Source organism: Neofelis nebulosa, chromosome 17 (genome assembly GCF_028018385.1).
Source record: "Neofelis nebulosa isolate mNeoNeb1 chromosome 17, mNeoNeb1.pri, whole genome shotgun sequence".
Taxonomy (NCBI): domain Eukaryota; kingdom Metazoa; phylum Chordata; class Mammalia; order Carnivora; family Felidae; genus Neofelis; species Neofelis nebulosa.
Genome location: NC_080798.1, coordinates 9,489,305 through 9,506,801, shown reverse-complemented (window position 1 = coordinate 9,506,801; position 17,497 = coordinate 9,489,305). Strand labels below are relative to the sequence as shown.

Genomic DNA, 17,497 nt, shown 5'->3' with positions numbered 1-17,497 from the left:
GGCAGAGGGAGAGGTCGCAAAGGGAGACTGTGCCAGCCAAGCCGTCCGCCGGAGTCCTGCCCTTGTGCAGTTTGTGTTTTGCCACCGAGAAGCCTCTCCCGTGTATCTTTTCCTTCTCAGGGGCTCTCCTTCCGCCGTCTGTCTTGACCCCTGGGGGGGGCGGGGGATCACATGGTCTCTTGTCTGCACCTCTGCCTGTGTCTGTGTCTGCTCAGGGCTTCCTTCCCCTGCAGACCTCTCACTTCTGATACCGAGCACGGGAGCACCTTCTCATGAGCCACCTCTTCTTTCTTTCCCCTCCTCCTGTCTCTTCACTGCTGTTCTCTCTGCCCCACGCCCCACCCCTGCAGAGATCTTTCCCCCCTTCTCCTTCACCCTCCCCCTTGAAGCACCACGAACTCAAAGTGTGTTGGGTAACAGGCTTTTCTTTTTAAACCGAGACTTTGGGGGCGCCTGGGTGGCTCCGTCGGTTAAGCGTCCGCCTGTGGGTTTCTGCTCAGGTCATAATCTCCCGGTTCGTGGGTTCGAGCCCCATGTCGGGTTCTGTGTTGGCAGCATGGAGCCTGCTTGGGATTCTCTCTCTCTCTCTCTCTCTCTCTCTCTCTCTCTCTCTCTGCCCCTCCTCCACTCGCACTTTATCTCTCTCAAAATAAATAAGTAAGCTTAAAACAGAGAGGCTAAACAAGTTCAAGGTCAGAATTCCGCCCTGGAGAGACCCGACTCCTTGTCCCCCACATGAATCTGTTTCCTTGCCTTCCGCATCACCTCCATCCTTCCCGCATCCCTTGGCTCCTGGCCCTGCGTCCCTGAAACTGCTCACGTTGTCATCTCTTCTCTGACGGATCCTCTTCCCTCCCTCTTGAAAGGTCCTGGTGATTACAGTAGGTCTGCCCAGATAATCCAGGATAATCTCCCCATCCCGAGATGCTTCATTTAATCACATCTGCCATGTTCTCGGGTTCCAAATATTAGGGTGTGGGTATCTTGGGGGGCATTATTCTTTCTACCCCCAGTTCTCAGAGCATAATCTCTCTCCAACCGGAGGTGTGGATTCTGCGTGGGCACAACTCCTTGGCCCCAGGGACCCCTCTGGCAACAGGGGGTGGGGCGGGGAGAGTCCTCAAAAGCAGGGGGCCCAGAACAGCACTCCCTTCCCTGAGGTCTGAGGGATGTGTTGAGTTTGGAGAATCATGGGCAGAGGTGTTGGGACACAGAATAGCACAGGAAAAAAAAAAAAAGAAAAGTTTTTTAATTTTAATGTTTATTTATTTTTGAGACAGAGACAGAGGGTGAGTAGGGGAGGGGCATAGAGAGTGAGACACAGAATCCGAAACAGGCTCCAGGCTCTGAGCTGTCAGCACAGAGCCCCACGCGGGGCTCGAATCCACGGACCTCGAGATCATGACCTGGGCCGAAGTCGGAAGCTGAACCGACTGAGCCACCCAGGCATCCCTTTATTATTTTTTTAAACGTTTATTTTCGAGAGAGAGAGGGCATGAGAAGGGGAGGGGCAGAGAGAGAGGGAGCCAGAATCTGAATCTAGGTTCTGCGGTGTCAGCACGGAGTCCCGTGTGGGCCTCGAACTCACAAACGATGACATCGTGGCCTGAGCCCAAGTCGGGCGCCTAACCAACTACCAGGAGCTACCCAGGCGCCCCCAGGGGTGTTCAACAGCCCTGATCGTACAATCAGACGGCCCTGGCTTGGAATGGGAGCTACCCCTTACTTGCCGTGGGCCCTGGGCCAGTCAACTCAGCTTCTGAGCCCTAATTTTTGCCTTCATAACATGGAGTCAACAATCCCCCCGGGGTTACAAAGTGGCTCTGGGAAACGGAGATGCCGGGAACCAAGATTCCTGTCCGCCTTCTCGGTTTTGTCCTCTCAGGGGCCACTGGCTCTCATCTCAGGCTCTCTGCACAGATCTTGGCTTCGGCTGTGCCCACGGACGCTGTATGGCCCCCAGTTTCCCTGCAGGTGTTCAGCTCCAGGGTCCGGCGGGAGCCCTGGCGCCGCCTCGGTTCAATTTCACAGCTCGGCTGGTGAGAATCCCGCCGGTCCAGCGAGGAGTCCGGTGCCCTTGGCCGGGCCAACCAGCAGCGGCCAGGGTGGGACCTGGTCACGTGGTTCCGGGGCCGCCACGCCCCTGCGCCGCTCAGGTTCTCAAAGATGAACCTCTGGGAACCTGCTGGCAAACAAAATCTGGTGCTCATTTCCAGAACGCGCTTCCTCCACCGGCCTCCTGCTTTTCCAGGGGGTTTCCTGGTGGACCCCTCAGCACCCTTCCCAGGGCTCCCCCATCTGGAGGAGAGCCCCTGTCTCTGTGCCCAGCACGACCGCCTGTCGCCTTCACATTCCCTAGCTTCTTGAACAAAATTTCCCTTCCCTCCAACTGTCTTTGAACCTCTCCTTAACGGTATTCTTTGCCTGACACTTGCTTGTTGTTAAAACTAAGGTAGAGGGGTACCTGGGTGGCTCAGTCAGTTCAGGTCAGAATCCCATGGTTTGTGAGTTCCAGCCCCACTAAAGGCCCTCTGCTGTCAGCCCGGAGCCGGCTTCGGATCCTCTGTCTCCCTCTCTCTCTGCCCCTCTCCCGCTTGCGTGCACCTGCTCGCTCTTCTCTCTCTCTCTCTCTCTCAAAAATAAATAAACATTAAAAAAATAATAACAAGGTGGAAAGAGAAGCGCTCTCCCCCACCCCTCCTTAACCTTTGTTTATGATTCCAGGAGTTTCTTCCTGCCTTTTTTTTTTTTTTTTTCGCCCCTAGAGCAGAGCTGGGGAACCATACGCGTAATTTAAATGTTTCTATCAGCCACACTGGAAGAAACGGGATAGTAATCTTAGTGATGTTTACCCCAATATCCCCCATATGTTCTTTCCATAGTAATATGAAAATCAATGGCCACAAAACATTAATGAGATGGGTTCTTTTTTTTTTTTTTCCGTTTGGGGGCTTTGAGGCGTGTTAACACGCACAGTTGCCTCTGAGTTTGGAGTCGCCACATTCCCAGTGCAAAAGAGTGACACCCGACTAGTGACTGCCATTCTGGACAGCGTAGATCCAGAACACTTTTGACCTCTTTTTTTTTTAATTAATTAATTTATTTATTTAGTAATCTCTGCATCCAAGGTGGGGCTTGAACTCACGACCCCGAGATCAAGAGCCGCGCCCTCGTTGGAGTGAGGCAGCCAGGCGCCTCTTTTTACCTCTTTTGTTGTTCCATTTTCTTCCCTTCCTTTTCCTCCTTCGTCTCCTCCTCGGCGTCCTCTGTATTTTATTTTACTTTTATTTTTATTTTTGAGAGAGACAGAGCGTCAGCGGGGGAGGGGCAGAGAGAGAGAGAGAGAGAGAGAGAGAGAGAGAGAGAAACACAGAATCCGACGCAGGCTCCAGGCTCCCAGCTGTCGGCGCAGAGCCCGACGTGGGGCTCGAACTCACGAACCGTGAGATGGTGACCTGAGCCAACGGAGCCCCTCAGGGGGCCCCTCCTCTGCTGCCCTCTTGCTCCTCCTTCTCTGGAACTTGTTCCCGCTTCCTCCTCTCCTTTGCTCGCTCCACCCCCGGAGGTCATACAGGGTCTCCCCGCCCCCTTAGGATCGCTGGAACGTTGGCTCCAAACTCCCTTCCCAAGAATCCTGCAAAGTCCGGTGCTTCTCAGGGTCACTCTGGCGGATTTAATTCGCTTTCTGGAACATCTCGCCGGCCCGAGCGTATCTTCCCAGCTCCACAACCTATCGACCCAAATCGCAACCCACGCCTCCCCTGAGTCCCCAGAAAAGCCCCCCCCACCCCTACCCCTCCGCGCTGGCCTCTCAGCTCCGAATGTCTAGGGCTGGGACCCCGCTCTCCTCCGGAATTCGAGGCGCGCCGCCGCCCGCTGCTAGGAAGTGTTTCCTGGCCGCGTTAAAAGACGTAAAAAGAAACGGGTGAAATTAATTTTAACAGTGCGTCTTACTTAACCAGGTATAGTCCAAATATTGCAACGTGCGATCAGTATGGAGATGGTTGGGACCTTTTACATAATCCCCCCGCCCCGCACCCCCGCAAGAAGCCGGGGTGCGTTTTACACTCAGCGCATCTCAGATCAGACGCGCCGCGTTGAAGGGCCCAGAATAGCCACGCGGCGTGTAGCTACCGTATTGGGCCCGCCGGGCCTACATCACGTAAATGCAGATTTTCCTAGTGAACCTTAGGAGCAAGCCCTGGGCCCCACCCCGAGCCCCCTGGGACTTTCTCCCTTCCTTACTCACCCCCAGGGTATCCGACCCAGCCAGCCAGCCGACTCATCGCGCCCTCTCCCCTCTCCTAACCATTCGTCCTCAGCCCCTCCCTCTAGGGAGCCCCCTGGGGATTCGAGATCCTCTCCCTCTGTTCTGCACCGCGGGGCGGTCTCCCCGGGCCCTGCCTACTTCCGGGGGGCTTGAGGCCCCATTCCTTGGGAATCAGAGGCATTGCCTTCCTCTTGGACTTATCCAGGTATGCCTCTGGTCGTCGGTCTGTTTCCTCGGGGAACAAGAATGCAGTGTGACTCAGGGGGACCCCGTGTCCAGAGAATCCACTCGGTTCCTGAGTTTTGGAGAGCAGCCCCATCTCAAAAAAAAGGACTCCAAATCTATCCCACCCCTGACTTCGGACCAGGATAGACACCTGTTTTGTTTTGTTTTGTTTTGTTCACCCAAATGTCAGCCACAACCCCCGCCCCCCAACAACCCCCTCCATTGCTTGAGGCTCCAAGCCGTGTCTTTTTATAATTCATCTCTGTGTTGTCGGGGCTGTTGTTGTTGAGATGAGACATGCACAAGCTAAGCGTGAAGCTCAAGGATTTGTCTGTGTCCCACGTGCACATGCGGACGGGCGGGCGACCACCCCCAGATTAGGGTATGGGAAATTTCCAGCCCCTCTCTGGTCACCCTAGATTGTCACTGTAAATTAGCATTGCCCGGTTGGGGATATCCCGTAAGCAGAAGCGCACGGGTTGTATGTGGTAGCTTTTGTGTCTGGCCTGTTTTGCCCGAGCTCTGTTCTGCTGGGGAACGTTTGGATTATTTCCAGTGTTCGGCCATTAGGAAGGTTCTATGAACCTTCTTTTTTTTTTTTTTTTTCTTTCTTAAGTTTATTTATTTATTTTGAGAGAGAGAGAGAGAGAGAGAGAGAGAGAGAGAGAGAGAGAGAGTGTGTGTGCACGGAGGGGCAGAGAGAGAGGGGAGAGAATCCCAAGCAGGCTCCGCACTGTCAGCACAGAGCCCCAGTTTCTAACTCAGTTTCTAACTCGGAAACTGTGAGGTCACGACCTGCGCTGAAACCACTCAACTCACCGCCCCCGCCCCCGGCGCCCCCTCTACTGGGAACATCCCTGTGGAAGTCTTTGGGGGGATGTACACATGCATTTTTCTTGGGTCAACACGCATGGGCGCAAACTACAGGGTCGTAGGGAGGTGTATGCTTAGCTTTTAAAAGATACTTCCCTGGGGCGCCAGGGTGGCTCAGCCGGTGGAGCGTCCGGCTTCGGCTCAGGTCACGATCTCACGGTTCGTGAGTTCGAACCCCGCGTCGGGCTCTGTGCTGACAGCTCGGAGCCTGCTTTGGCTTCTCTCTCTCTCTCTCTCTCTCTCTCTCTCTCTCTCTCTTTCTGCCCCTCCCCTGCTTGTGCTCTGTCTCTCTCTCTCTCAGAAATAATAAATGAATAAACTTTATAAATGAAGGAAGGAAGGAAGGAAGGATGCTTCTAGACATCTGCCAAAGTGGTTGGGTCAACTTCCACACCGGCAGCGCGTTCCTCTGGTCCCGTATCCTTGCCAAGGCCTGGATCCTTCCCATCTCGTTTTCATTTACTGTAGTGTTCGTTCTACATCAAGTTCTGCTCTAACTCATGTAATTAGGTCATTCTCAGCTTTCTGGGGCTCCCGTTAAGTCTGTGGCCTCACAGTTCTGGAGGCTCCCGGTGCTCCGGGTTCCTTCTCAGGGCCAGGGAAGGAACTCCCCATGGCTCGTAGCTGGGCATCTTCCCGCCGTGTCTTCACGTCGTCTTCCATTTCCGCGTCTCAGTGTCCAAACTCCCCCCTTTTTGTGGGGACGCCCGTCTTGTTGGATCAGGGCCCGCCTTATTTTATCTTGATCACCTCTGTAAAGACCCTACCTCCAACTAAGGCAGGACTTCCATGTACAACTGTTGGGAGAGGTGACTCAACACGGGCTTGCGCTGACAGCCGCGAGCCCGATGCAGGGCTCGAGCTCCTGAACCATGAGATCATGACCCGAACCAAAGATGGACGCTCAACCGATTGACCCACTCAGACGCCCCTCAACCCATGATATTTTAGAGGTGAAGATTATCATTCCCATTTTATAGATGAGGAAACTGAGGCGTAGCAAGGTCCCACAGCTGCTGGTGGCAGTGCTCGGATTTGAACCCTGGCCATTGGATTCTGAGCCCAGCCCCTCCACCACTCCACTACCTTGCCTCGGGTGGGCAGCAAAAATCCCAGAATCACCCTCTTGGTGCCCCTCCCCAGAAGCCTCTTGGACTCACAAAGAATATCTTGCGTTTCTCACTGTCCCCTCTCGCTTTGACTTCCTCCTTCGGCAGAAATTCCTTTTCTCCCCAGTATTCCTTTCTACTCTTTTCCCCCCTTAGTTCTATTTTTATCGGAGTTAGACATCCACATAGTTTGCAGAGTCAAATACAAGATCTCTCTGGTTTTTTAACGAAAGCCAACAGCGTCCCATCTGCCTACCCTTCCCGTCTCGCCCGCCCCAGAGCAATCTGCGTTTACCTCATTTATTGTATCATTTTGCTGTTTGTGTCCCTGTCTCGAAATACTGTGTTTGTATGGCTACCTCTTGATTTTTCAATTTTGGGTATTTTCCATTCACTTCTTACTATGGGAGACACACACTCATACTCTTATTCAAATTACCCCAGCCTCCCACACTGTGATTCCGGCTAGATGAAAATGCAGTGTTTATATGTTATGACTGTGTAAATGCTCCCACAGCTGCCAGAAGTAGTAAACCATGATTACTTTCCTCTCCTACACAATTCTTTGTTTTTCCTGGAGTTAATCATTGTCTTTCTTTTTTTTTTTCCCCCACTTGCTTAGTGGCTGAGTTTTCTTTGTTAATTCAAAATGCTCTTAACTATGTGAATCTCTTCTTCACATACTCATTTGCATCAGGTACTCCGTTAATTTCACCATACTGACGAAGCTTCCCTCGTGGCCTCTGACCTGCTCCGGCATGCTGCATAGCTACTATCCCCATCCTTTCACCGGTCCCCTGGTTTGGATTCTGTCACATCCTAAACCTCACTCTTCCTGGATTTTTCTCTCTTGCTCTTTTGAGCTTCCTGACAAAAGGCACATGGGGCACACGCGTGTGTGCCCGTGTGTGTAAAATTTTAGAGACACTGCACGTCGAAAACATCTTTAGTCTTGATAGGCCTTCTGGCTGGGTATAAAATTCTGGGCTGGAGGTCATTTTCTCTCTAATTTTTTTTATTTTATAAATTTTTTTTAAACGTTTTTTATTTATTTTTGGGACAGAGAGAGACAGAGCATGAACGGGGGAGGGGCAGAGAGAGAGGGAGACACAGAATCGGAAACAGGCTCCAGGCTCCGAGCCATCAGCCCAGAGCCTGACGCGGGGCTCGAACTCACGGACCGCGAGATCGTGACCTGGCCGAAGTCGGACGCTTAACCGACTGCGCTACCCAGGCGCCCCACTCTAATTTTTTTTAATATTTATTTTTGAGGAAGAGAGAGCGAGCGAGCTAACAAGGCAGGGGAAGAAAGCAAGAGGGAGAGGATATCCAAAGCAGGCTCTGCACGGACAGCAGACAGCCCAACGCAGGGCTCGAACTCACAAACCTCGAGATCATGACCTGAGCCGAAGTCAGACACTTAGCCGGCTGAGCCACCCAGGCGCCCTTCCTCTAGAATTTTGAAGGCGTCGCTCTGTTGTCTGCTAATTACCAGCGTCACTGGTAAAAAATCCAAAGTCATTCTGATCCGTAAGCCTGTGTGTCACCTGTTTTTCTTCTCAGTGCGTTGACATTTCTCAGTGAAGCGTCTTTGTTCATTTTCATCGCTGGACCTCTCAAGGGTGTCCTCCTGTCATTCATTCTGGGAAACTTCCTGGATTCCTTTCAGTTGTGATTTCCCCCTTCCCTCCATTTCTCTCTGGAACTCTTATTACTTTGATATCGGGCTGCCTGAACTGTCTCTTCCTTTCATTCTCTTATTTTTTCAGCTCTTTATCTTTCCACTCTACTTCGCGAGAGCTCTTCCTAACCGTATCTTCCACTCTTTATTCAGCTTTTCACCTTCTGTGAGTGTATTTTCAATTTCCAAGAACTCTTTTTTTTTTTCACTTTAATTATGTCTCTTCATCATCTCTAGACCCCATGTGGGGCTTGAACTAACGACCTTGAGATCAAGAGTCACATGCTCTTCCAACCGAGCCAGCCTGGTGCCCCCCCCCCAGAACTCTTTTTTTTTTTATCTCTGAATTTTTATACTATTTTCTCAATTTCATAGTATTATTTACAGTGTCCTATTTTATAATACGCATGGTTCGAAGTTACAGTATCTTGTCTTTTTCACGTTTTCTCCTCTCTGTGTAATCTGTTTGCTCCAAGTCTCCCCCTCGCCGCCCCTTCCCATTTGTTGGGTTCCTTTCTATCTTTCTTCCTGAGGCTTTACTGATATCTAGTAATCCCTAGAAGTCTGCTCATACGCGTGTTTTTGTTTTCTTTTGTTTTTGTCTGTTCATATTTTGGAGGGAAGTCCAGAACTCTGGAAGCGGAGGGCTTGTGATTACGCGAGTGGGGTTTTTGGCTATGAACGTCACTGTAGGTGATCTGCCTGGACCATTTTTGTTGGGGAATTCCCAATGTCAGTATTTTTTTTTTTTCTTAGAGTGGTCGTATGTATGTATGTATGCACGTGTATATGTATCACATACACGGAGAGAAACAAGGGAAACAAATACTGAATTATGATCTCCCTTACAAAATAACCCCTAATGATATGAAAGTTGAAAGACATTCATCCATTCAGCCAGTAGGGATTTTATTTATTTATTTATTTATTTATTTATTTATTTATTTGTTTATTTATTTATTTAAAGTTTATTTACTTTTATTTTGAGAGAGGGAGACAGCAGGGGAGGGGCAGAGAGAGAATCCCAAGCAGGCTCCACGCTGTCAGGACATGGGGCTCGATCTCGCGAACCCTAAGACCATGACCTGAGCTGAAATCAAAGTCGGATGCCTCCCCGATGGAGCCACCCAGGTGCCCCTCCAATACGTATCTATTACGTTCTTTCACCATGCTCTCTTGGACCTTCCACTCTAGGCTGGGAGACAGACACAGATGTGTTCCTAGAGCATCGGTCTCCAATAGCCCTCTCTGCGACGGTAGACATGTTCTACGGGGCGCCTGGGGGGCTCAGCAGTTGAGCATCCAACTCTTGATTTCGGCTGAGGTCGTGACCTCACAGTTCGTGAGAGCGAGCCCTGCGTGGGGCTCTTCGCTGACAGCAAGGGGCCTGCTTGGGATTCTCTCTCCCTCTGTCTCCGCCCCTCCCCCCCCCCCATAAATAAATAAATAAATAGGGGCGCCTGGGTGGCTCGGTCAGTTGCGCATCCGACTTCCGCTCAGGTCATGATCTCGAGGTTCATGGGTTCGGGCCCTGCGTGGGGCTCTGTGCTGACAGCTCAGAGCCCGGAGCCTGCTTCGGATTCTGTGTCTTCCTCTCTCTCTCTGCCCCTCCCCCGCTCATGCTTTGTGTCTCTCTCTCTCAAAATTAAATAAATATGAAATTTTTTTTAAATAAATAAAGAGAGAGAGAGAGAGAGAGGGAAATGTTCTCGACTTTTGCAGTCCAGTGTGGTACCCACCAATTTGCGATCGTTTGAAATGTGGTTGGTGTAACTAAGGAACTGAATTTTTCTTTTCCTTTTTCTTTCTTTCTTTATTTTAACGTCTATTTATTTTTGAGAGAGAGAGAGACAGAGCTTGAGTGGGGGAGGGGCAGAGAGAGAGGGAGACACAGAATCCGAAGCAGGCTCCAGGTTCTGAGCTGTCAGCACAGAGCCCGACGCGGGGCTCGAACTCACAAACCATGAGATCATGACCTGAGCCGAAGTCGGACGCTCAACCAACTAAGCTACCAGGTGCCCCGGAAACAAATTTTTAAACTTTAATTCCAATTTAAATTCAAATAGCCCTACCTGGCTAGCAGCTACCACCATGGACAGCACTAGAAAATTCCATCCCTACAGAGAGGCACAAGGGAATTGGCGGCCTCACATGGTTTTGGCTGGCTCACAAATGTGGGCCCACCCTACCACAGAGGGCACAGGGGCTCACAAGAAGAGAAAGGAAATGCACCCCTTAAAAAGAAATATAAAAGGGGCACCGGGGTGGCTCGGTCATTCGGGCGTCTGACTCTTGATCTTGGCTCAGGTCATGATCTCAGGGTTCATGGGTTCGAGCCCCACCTGGCACAGAGCCTGCTTGGGATTCTCTCCCTCCCTCTCTCTGCCCCTCCCCCCTCTAAATAAATAAATAAACTTAGGGGCGCCTGGGTGGCTCGGTTGGTTAAACATCCGACTTCGGCTCAGGTCATGATCTCACGGTGCGTGGGTTCAAGCCCCGTGTCGAGCTCTGTGCTGACAGCTCAGAGCCTGGAGCCTGTTTCAGATTCTGTGTCTCCCTCTTTCTCTGACCCTCCCCTGTTCATGCTGTCTCTCTCTGTCTCAAAAATAAATAAATGTAAAAAAAAATAATAATAAATAAATAAATAAATAAATAAACTTAAAAAAATAAATAAAACAAGAAACACAGCTTCTCCTCCCAGCCAGTTCTGGAAGCCCATTCTGTGAAGGATGTTCAATTCCTCACCCTCATGGTGGGGGGGGGGGGGCAAAAAAAGGAAACCTCATGTCCCCTTTCCATACAGTAAGCATTATTTTTCATTCCCCTCCTATCAATTAAACTATGTGTCTATGCACACATATACATTGTTAACTACCAGCCCGAATTCATTCATTCAGCCACTCTGTTAAGCACCTGTTGTATGCCGGGTGCTGTTGCAGACCCTGTGGCTACAGCGGTGAACCGGACAGACAAGATCTGTTCCTTCACGGAATTTCAAGCCCAGTGGGAAGAGGGCGAACCATAAACTTAATAACCAAGAACATATCATAGTTACAAGGGGATACGTGCTATGGACAAAAACACTGCCGGGAGCGCGAGTTTCGGAGACCTAGGGAGGAGGCTACGGGTTGCAGTATTTAACAAGGTGCTCAGACAGGTGTCTTTTGAGCCAACTCTTGAAGGAAGTGAGGGGTGGAGCCAGGCGGCTATCTGGGCGAAGACTGTTCCAGCAGAGGGAACAGCCAGTGCAAAGATCCTGAGGCAGGAGTGTGCTGGAGTGGTCCAGGAACTTCCTGTTTGCTGCCATAGGTTCTTGTAATGCGAGGAGACCCCCGTTACTGAGTGAAGTGAGGAGACAGCGGAGGCTAGTGAGCTGAGAAGGCACGGAAGCTGTGACTCAAATGTTAAGATCCCTCTGGCGATGGGGGGCAGGAATAAACAGGAAAGCAAAGAGATGCAGGGCTCCCCAGTGCCCTCTCTCAAAAATGAAGACACATTAAAATAAAATTTAAAAAAAACTGAGCGGGGCACCTGGGTGGCTCAGTTGGTTGCGCGTCCGACTTCAGCTCAGGTCATGATCTCGCGGCTCATGAGTTAAGAGCCCTGCGTCGGGCTCTGTGCTGATGGCTCAGAGCCTAGAGCCTGCTGTGGATTCTGTGTCTCCCTCTCTTTCTGCTCCTCCCCCCACTTGTGCTCTGTCTGTCTCTCAAAATAAATAAGCATTTAAAAAGAAACTTTTTTTTTTTTTTTAAACGACCGAGCAAAGGGGGCCCCTGGGTGGCTCAGTCAGTTAAGTGGCCGACTTCAGCTCAGGTCATGATCTTGCGTTTTGCGAGTTCAAGCCCCGAGTGGGGCTCCGCACTGATGTGTGGAGACTGCTTGGGATTCTCTCTCTCTCTGCCCCTCCCCTGCTCTCTCTCTAAATAAACTTAAAAAAAAAAAAAAAAAAAAAAAGACTAAGCAAAGGATTAAAAGTGAAGGCTCTTAGATCCTCTCTTCCTGAAAGCCTCTCACACCTCCCTGCCATTGGAAGCCTTGGTTTTTGACTCTGTCCACAATGCCTCCCACGTCTCTCCCCCACCTCCTCCCACACCTCCCCCTTCCTCCCCGCAAGGACCCCTGGAGACTTTCCTTACATTTTACCCTAGTCCTCAAGCCCCTCCCTCCATCCCCCCTCTTCAGCCTGACTCTGGAAACCTGCAGTTCTTTCTACTTAGACAGGGAGGCGATTCACCTTTCGCCCCCAAGGGCATTTTCCTAAACAAAGAGAAACCTAGAGGGAAATTACAGTTTGCCTACAAGGCAGTTGTGATATATATATATATATAAAGTTTCCAGATGTCAGCTGGGATCTCCCTGCCTGTTAGAATCCATATAAAACCCCGTTTTCCAATCGTGGGATCTTGACTGCCCTCCCCCAGATTTCTGCTCCGTCTCCAGAGCTTCAAATTCTTTGCCTCCCCCCTCCCCCAAGTGTTTGCTTTGGCTGGAATCTGTTCGGGGGGGGGGGGGGGGGAGGGGAGGGGATCTGCTGTCTGTCTCTCCACTTGGGGTCTGCGGACTAATGCTGCCCTTTTCTTTCATTTCTTTGCACGTACAGAGGCAGGTACACAAGGCATTGATGTGCTCATGTGTGAGGATGTAGAGAGGGCTTTACGGCAGATTTGACTCGGCTGGTTAAGCATCAGACTCTTGGTTTCGGTTCAGGCCATGATCTCGTGGTTCAGGGGTCCGGCCCCCCGACGGGCTCCGTGCTGACAGCGCGGAGCCTGCTTGGGATTCTCTCTCTTTCCCTTTCTCTCTGCTCCTCCCACGCTCGCTCGCTCGCTCTCTCAAAATAAATCAACATTTCAAACGCTTATTTTAAATAATGAATTAATATGGAAGGGCACCCGGGTGGCTCAGTCGGCTGAGCGTCAAGGCTCTTGATTTCAGTTCAGGTCGTGATCCCAGGGTCGTGGGATCGAGCCCCGAGTCAAGCTCGGCGCGGAGCACAGAGCCTGCTTAAGATTCTCTCTCTCTCCCTCTGGCCCTCTCCCCCGCGTGCACTCTCTCTCTCTCTCAAATAAATTTTAAAAAATTAACATGGAGTTATGCTCTCCATGGGCCTCTACGACTCTTTTCTTTTTTTTCTTTTTTTCTTTAATTTTTTTTTTAACGTTTATTTATTTTTGAGACAGAGAGAGACAGAGCATGAACAGGGGAGGGGCAGAGAGAGAGGAAGACACAGAATCGGAAGCAGGCTCCAGGCTCTGAGCCATCAGCCCAGAGCCTGACGCGGGGCTCGAACTCACGGACCGCGAGATCATGACCTGAGCCGAAGTCGGACGCTTAACCGACTGAGCCACCCAGGCGCCCCGATTTTTCTTTTTTTCTTCACGGATACGCCCTGGACATCTTGATGTCAGATCATAGGCCTAGATCTTGTTTCATCGAAGAGTGACACAGCGTGGACTTCTTTATCCACTCATCCATGCGATCCACAAATATTTACAGCCCCTGTGGGTGTGCCAGGAACTGTGCTGAGTCACAGCTTGGAATGTGTCCCAGCTGGGGCTCGCAGTCTCCGAGGAGAGGCTGGGGTTCATCGGATAATCACAGAAGTACGCGGAGGGCGGCAGTTGCGAAGGAGGGGACGCGGGGCGCGTGCGCCATCGTGTATTCATCCGTGATGGGGGAATTCTCTCTCCCTACCTGTCTTCGTCTCAAGGTTGAGAAACTGGGGGCCTAGCGGGAGGAGGCACGCCAAGTAAGTAAGGTGCGCGTCTGGGCCTGCGGTTCCCATCTGAGTAATGGAGATAAGTTTCCACCTCGCAGGAGCGCTGAGAGCCTTGAACGTGTTATTACCGCCGATGGCACGGCGCCCGGCACGATACGAGCGATCGTTAGCGTTATTATGATTTGCAAGAGTCCCCTGTCTGAGCCTCAGCCCTCTGTAGAATGGAGGAGTATCCAGAACCTTCTCTGGAGGGCTGCGGTGAAGGCTGAACATAACGTTCTCCGGCACGTTCTTTGCACCAAGCCATCAACTTACCTTTGCGGCAACCGTGGAAGGGAGGTATTGATGTTGTCCCCACTTTGCAGCTCCAAACGGAGGCACCGAGAGGTGCGGTGGCTTGCTCTGGAGTTCACCACCAGTCAGGATGTGGGGCAGTTGGAGGCTATTAGGGGTGAGAGGGGGTTCCGGGAGGGCTGTGAGAGCATCTGGGTGGGACTGACCCTGCCTTTCATGCCCCCTGCCCCCCCCCCCCCCCCAGGAAGCTGGACGCCTTCATCTATGATGCGGCTGTGCTCAACTACATGGCCCGCAAGGATGAAGGCTGCAAGCTGGTCACCATCGGCTCGGGCAAGGTCTTTGCCACCACGGGCTACGGCATCGCCCTGCACAAGGGCTCCCGCTGGAAGCGCCCGATCGACCTGGCTCTGTTGCAGTTCCTGGGGGACGGTGCGGCTGCGCACAGGGATGCCTCGGGGGGGGGGGGGGGGCGTGGGGGTGGGGGTGGGGGCCAGAGCCCTGGGTCGCGGGCGCAGGAGGGGATGGGGATCAGGACACCAGGGTCTAAGGGAGGAGAGGGCCGGGCGCCTAGACTCCTGTATCAGAGAAGAGGGTCCAAGGAGGGTGCCCCTGGAAGTTGACCCATGCCCCCTGCCCCCTTTCTCCAGATGAGATCGAGATGCTGGAGCGGCTGTGGCTCTCCGGGATCTGCCACAACGACAAAATCGAGGTGATGAGCAGTAAGCTGGACATCGACAACATGGCGGGGGTCTTCTACATGCTGCTGGTGGCCATGGGCCTGTCCCTGCTGGTCTTCGCCTGGGAGCACCTGGTGTACTGGCGCCTGCGGCATTGCCTGGGGCCCACCCACCGCATGGACTTCCTGCTGGCCTTCTCCAGGGTACGCGGGGACAGAGGCAGGCAGGGCTGCGGGGAGGCAGGCAGGGATGCCTCGCAGTGGGAGACACCTGGGTCGAGGTCCAGGCCGGGCGGGAGGGCTGGAGGGGAGGCGGGCGGTCCCGGGCAGCTCCCCGCCCCCGCCGCCGCCCCTCCCCCCGCCCCCCCACTCGCTGACCCCGCTTCTCTCACGGCCCCCCGCAGGGCATGTACAGCTGCTGCAGCGCGGAGGCCGCCCCGCCGCCGGCCAAGCCCCCGCCGCCGCCGCAGCCGCTGCCCAGCCCCGCGTACCCGGCGGCGCGGCCCGCGCCCGGCCCGGCGCCTTTCGTGCCCCGCGAGCGCGCGGCGGTGGACCGCTGGCGCCGCGCCAAAGGTGCCGGGCCTCCGGGGGGCGCGGGCCTGGCCGACGGCTTCCACCGCTACTACGGCCCCATCGAGCCGCAGGGCCTGGGCGTGGGCGAGGCGCGCGCGGCGCCCCGGGGCGCGGCGGGGCGCCCGCTGTCCCCGCCGGCCGCGCAGCCCCCGCAGAAGCCGCCGCCCTCCTACTTCGCCATCGTGCGCGACAAGGAGCCGGCCGAGCCCCCCTCCGGCGCCTTCCCCGGCTTCCCGTCGCCGCCCGCGCCCCCCGCCTCCGCCGCCGCCGCCGCCGCCGTCGGGCCGCCGCTGTGCCGCCTGGCCTACGAGGACGAGAGCCCGCCGGCGCCCGCGCGCTGGCCGCGCTCCGACCCCGAGAGCCAGCCCCTGCTGGGGCCCGGCGCGGGCGGCGCGGGGGGCGCGGGGGGCGCGGGCGGCGGGGCCCAGGCCGCGCCACCCCCGTGCCGCGCCGCGCCGCCCCCCTGCCCCTACCTGGACCTCGAGCCGTCGCCGTCGGACTCGGAGGACTCGGAGAGCCTGGGCGGCGCGTCGCTGGGCGGCCTGGAGCCCTGGTGGTTCGCCGACTTCCCCTACCCGTACGCCGAGCGCCTCGGGCCGCCGCCCGGCCGCTACTGGTCGGTCGACAAGCTCGGGGGCTGGCGCGCCGGCAGCTGGGACTACCTGCCCCCGCGCAGCGGTCCAGCCGCCTGGCACTGCCGTCACTGCGCCAGCCTGGAGCTGCTGCCGCCGCCGCGCCATCTGAGCTGCTCGCACGACGGCCTGGACGGCGGCTGGTGGGCGCCGCCGCCCCCGCCCTGGGCCGCCGGACCCCCGCCCCGGCGCCGGGCCCGCTGCGGGTGTCCGCGGCCGCACCCTCACCGCCCGCGGGCCTCGCACCGCGCGCCCGCCGCCGCCCCGCACCACCACCGGCACCGGCGCGCCGCGGGGGGCTGGGACCTCCCGCCGCCGGCGCCCACCTCGCGCTCGCTCGAGGACCTCAGCTCGTGTCCCCGCGCCGCCCCCGCGCGCAGGCTCACCGGGCCCTCCCGCCACGCGCGCCGCTGCCCGCACGCCGCGCACTGGGGGCCGCCGCTGCCCGCCGCGCCCCACCGGAGACACCGGGGCGGGGACCTGGGTACCCGCAGGGGCTCGGCGCACTTCTCCAGCCTCGAGTCCGAGGTATGACGCGGCCCGGGGGGCCCCCGGCGCCCCCTCGGTCAGCGCAGGCCACGGCCCGAGGGGGCGCGCGCAACAGACAGGACCCGCCTGGGTTGGGAAGGAAAAGTTGGACCTGGCCGGACCCCGCCTGGAGCAGCGTCCTGCGCCCCGTCGCTTTGCGGGCACCAAGAGCCGGAAGGGATTTGGCCCCCCCCCCTCCCCCAAATCTCACCCAGCCTGAAAGGGAGGGGGTGGGGGTCTCGGAGCCCACTGGAGGTTTGTTTTTGTTTTGTTTTGTTTTTAAACCCGACAAGGGCTTTTTAACGTCACCAGATGGGGCGGGAGGTGGGGGAGGGGGTGGGGACACGCCGCGCCCGCCCCCCACCCCCACGCCCGGGGCCGTGGCCCCCACATCACTGTGCAGCTCCCCGGCCCCGGCCACGCCTCCGGGGAAGCCCGTTTTTAACCTTTCATCCACTGGGACTCAAAACTGTGAGACGCGTTCGCCAAACTGTGACCCCAGACCTTGGCCCCGCCACACAGAAATCCCTGACCCCAGACTGTGACTTCCGACCCCTAAAAATGGTCATCCGACCCCAGACTGTGACCCCTGACCCCAAACTGTGACCCGAATCCCAGACTGTGCCCCGACCAGACTGTGACCCTTGACGTCATACCGTGACACACCCTCCTCCTTTCCCCACCTTAGGTCGCTTTTCCCAATTTTGACCTCGGACACTCCCAACGGAAGCCCCGCCTCCCCCTGTCCTAGCGTTGATCCCAACAAACGTCGGGCCAAACCCTCCCACCCTGTCGCACCTCACTACCAGCCCCACGTGCCACCAACCACATCCTCTCCAACTCCAGCCCTTATCTGTGACCCTCCCAACGAAAACCCAGCAGACACCCCCTCCCCTCCCCCCCGCCTCCCGCCC

General features: G+C 55.2%; 1 protein-coding gene across 5 annotated transcripts in view; it reads left to right on the top strand.

Annotated features, from left to right (window-relative positions):
- GRIN2D (glutamate ionotropic receptor NMDA type subunit 2D) overlaps positions 1-16,700 on the top strand; it is a 38,643-nt gene extending 21,943 nt beyond the window's left edge. For all 5 annotated transcript variants that reach the window (XM_058707900.1, XM_058707899.1, XM_058707902.1 and 2 more), the window contains 3 exons: positions 14,416-14,603; positions 14,822-15,054; positions 15,255-16,700. In XM_058707900.1, the coding sequence (XP_058563883.1) occupies positions 14,416-14,603; positions 14,822-15,054; positions 15,255-16,589 (1,756 nt within the window). In that variant the 3' untranslated portion in view covers positions 16,590-16,700. The remainder of the gene's footprint in view (positions 1-14,415; positions 14,604-14,821; positions 15,055-15,254) is intronic.
- Positions 16,701-17,497: the final 797 nt, after the last annotated feature.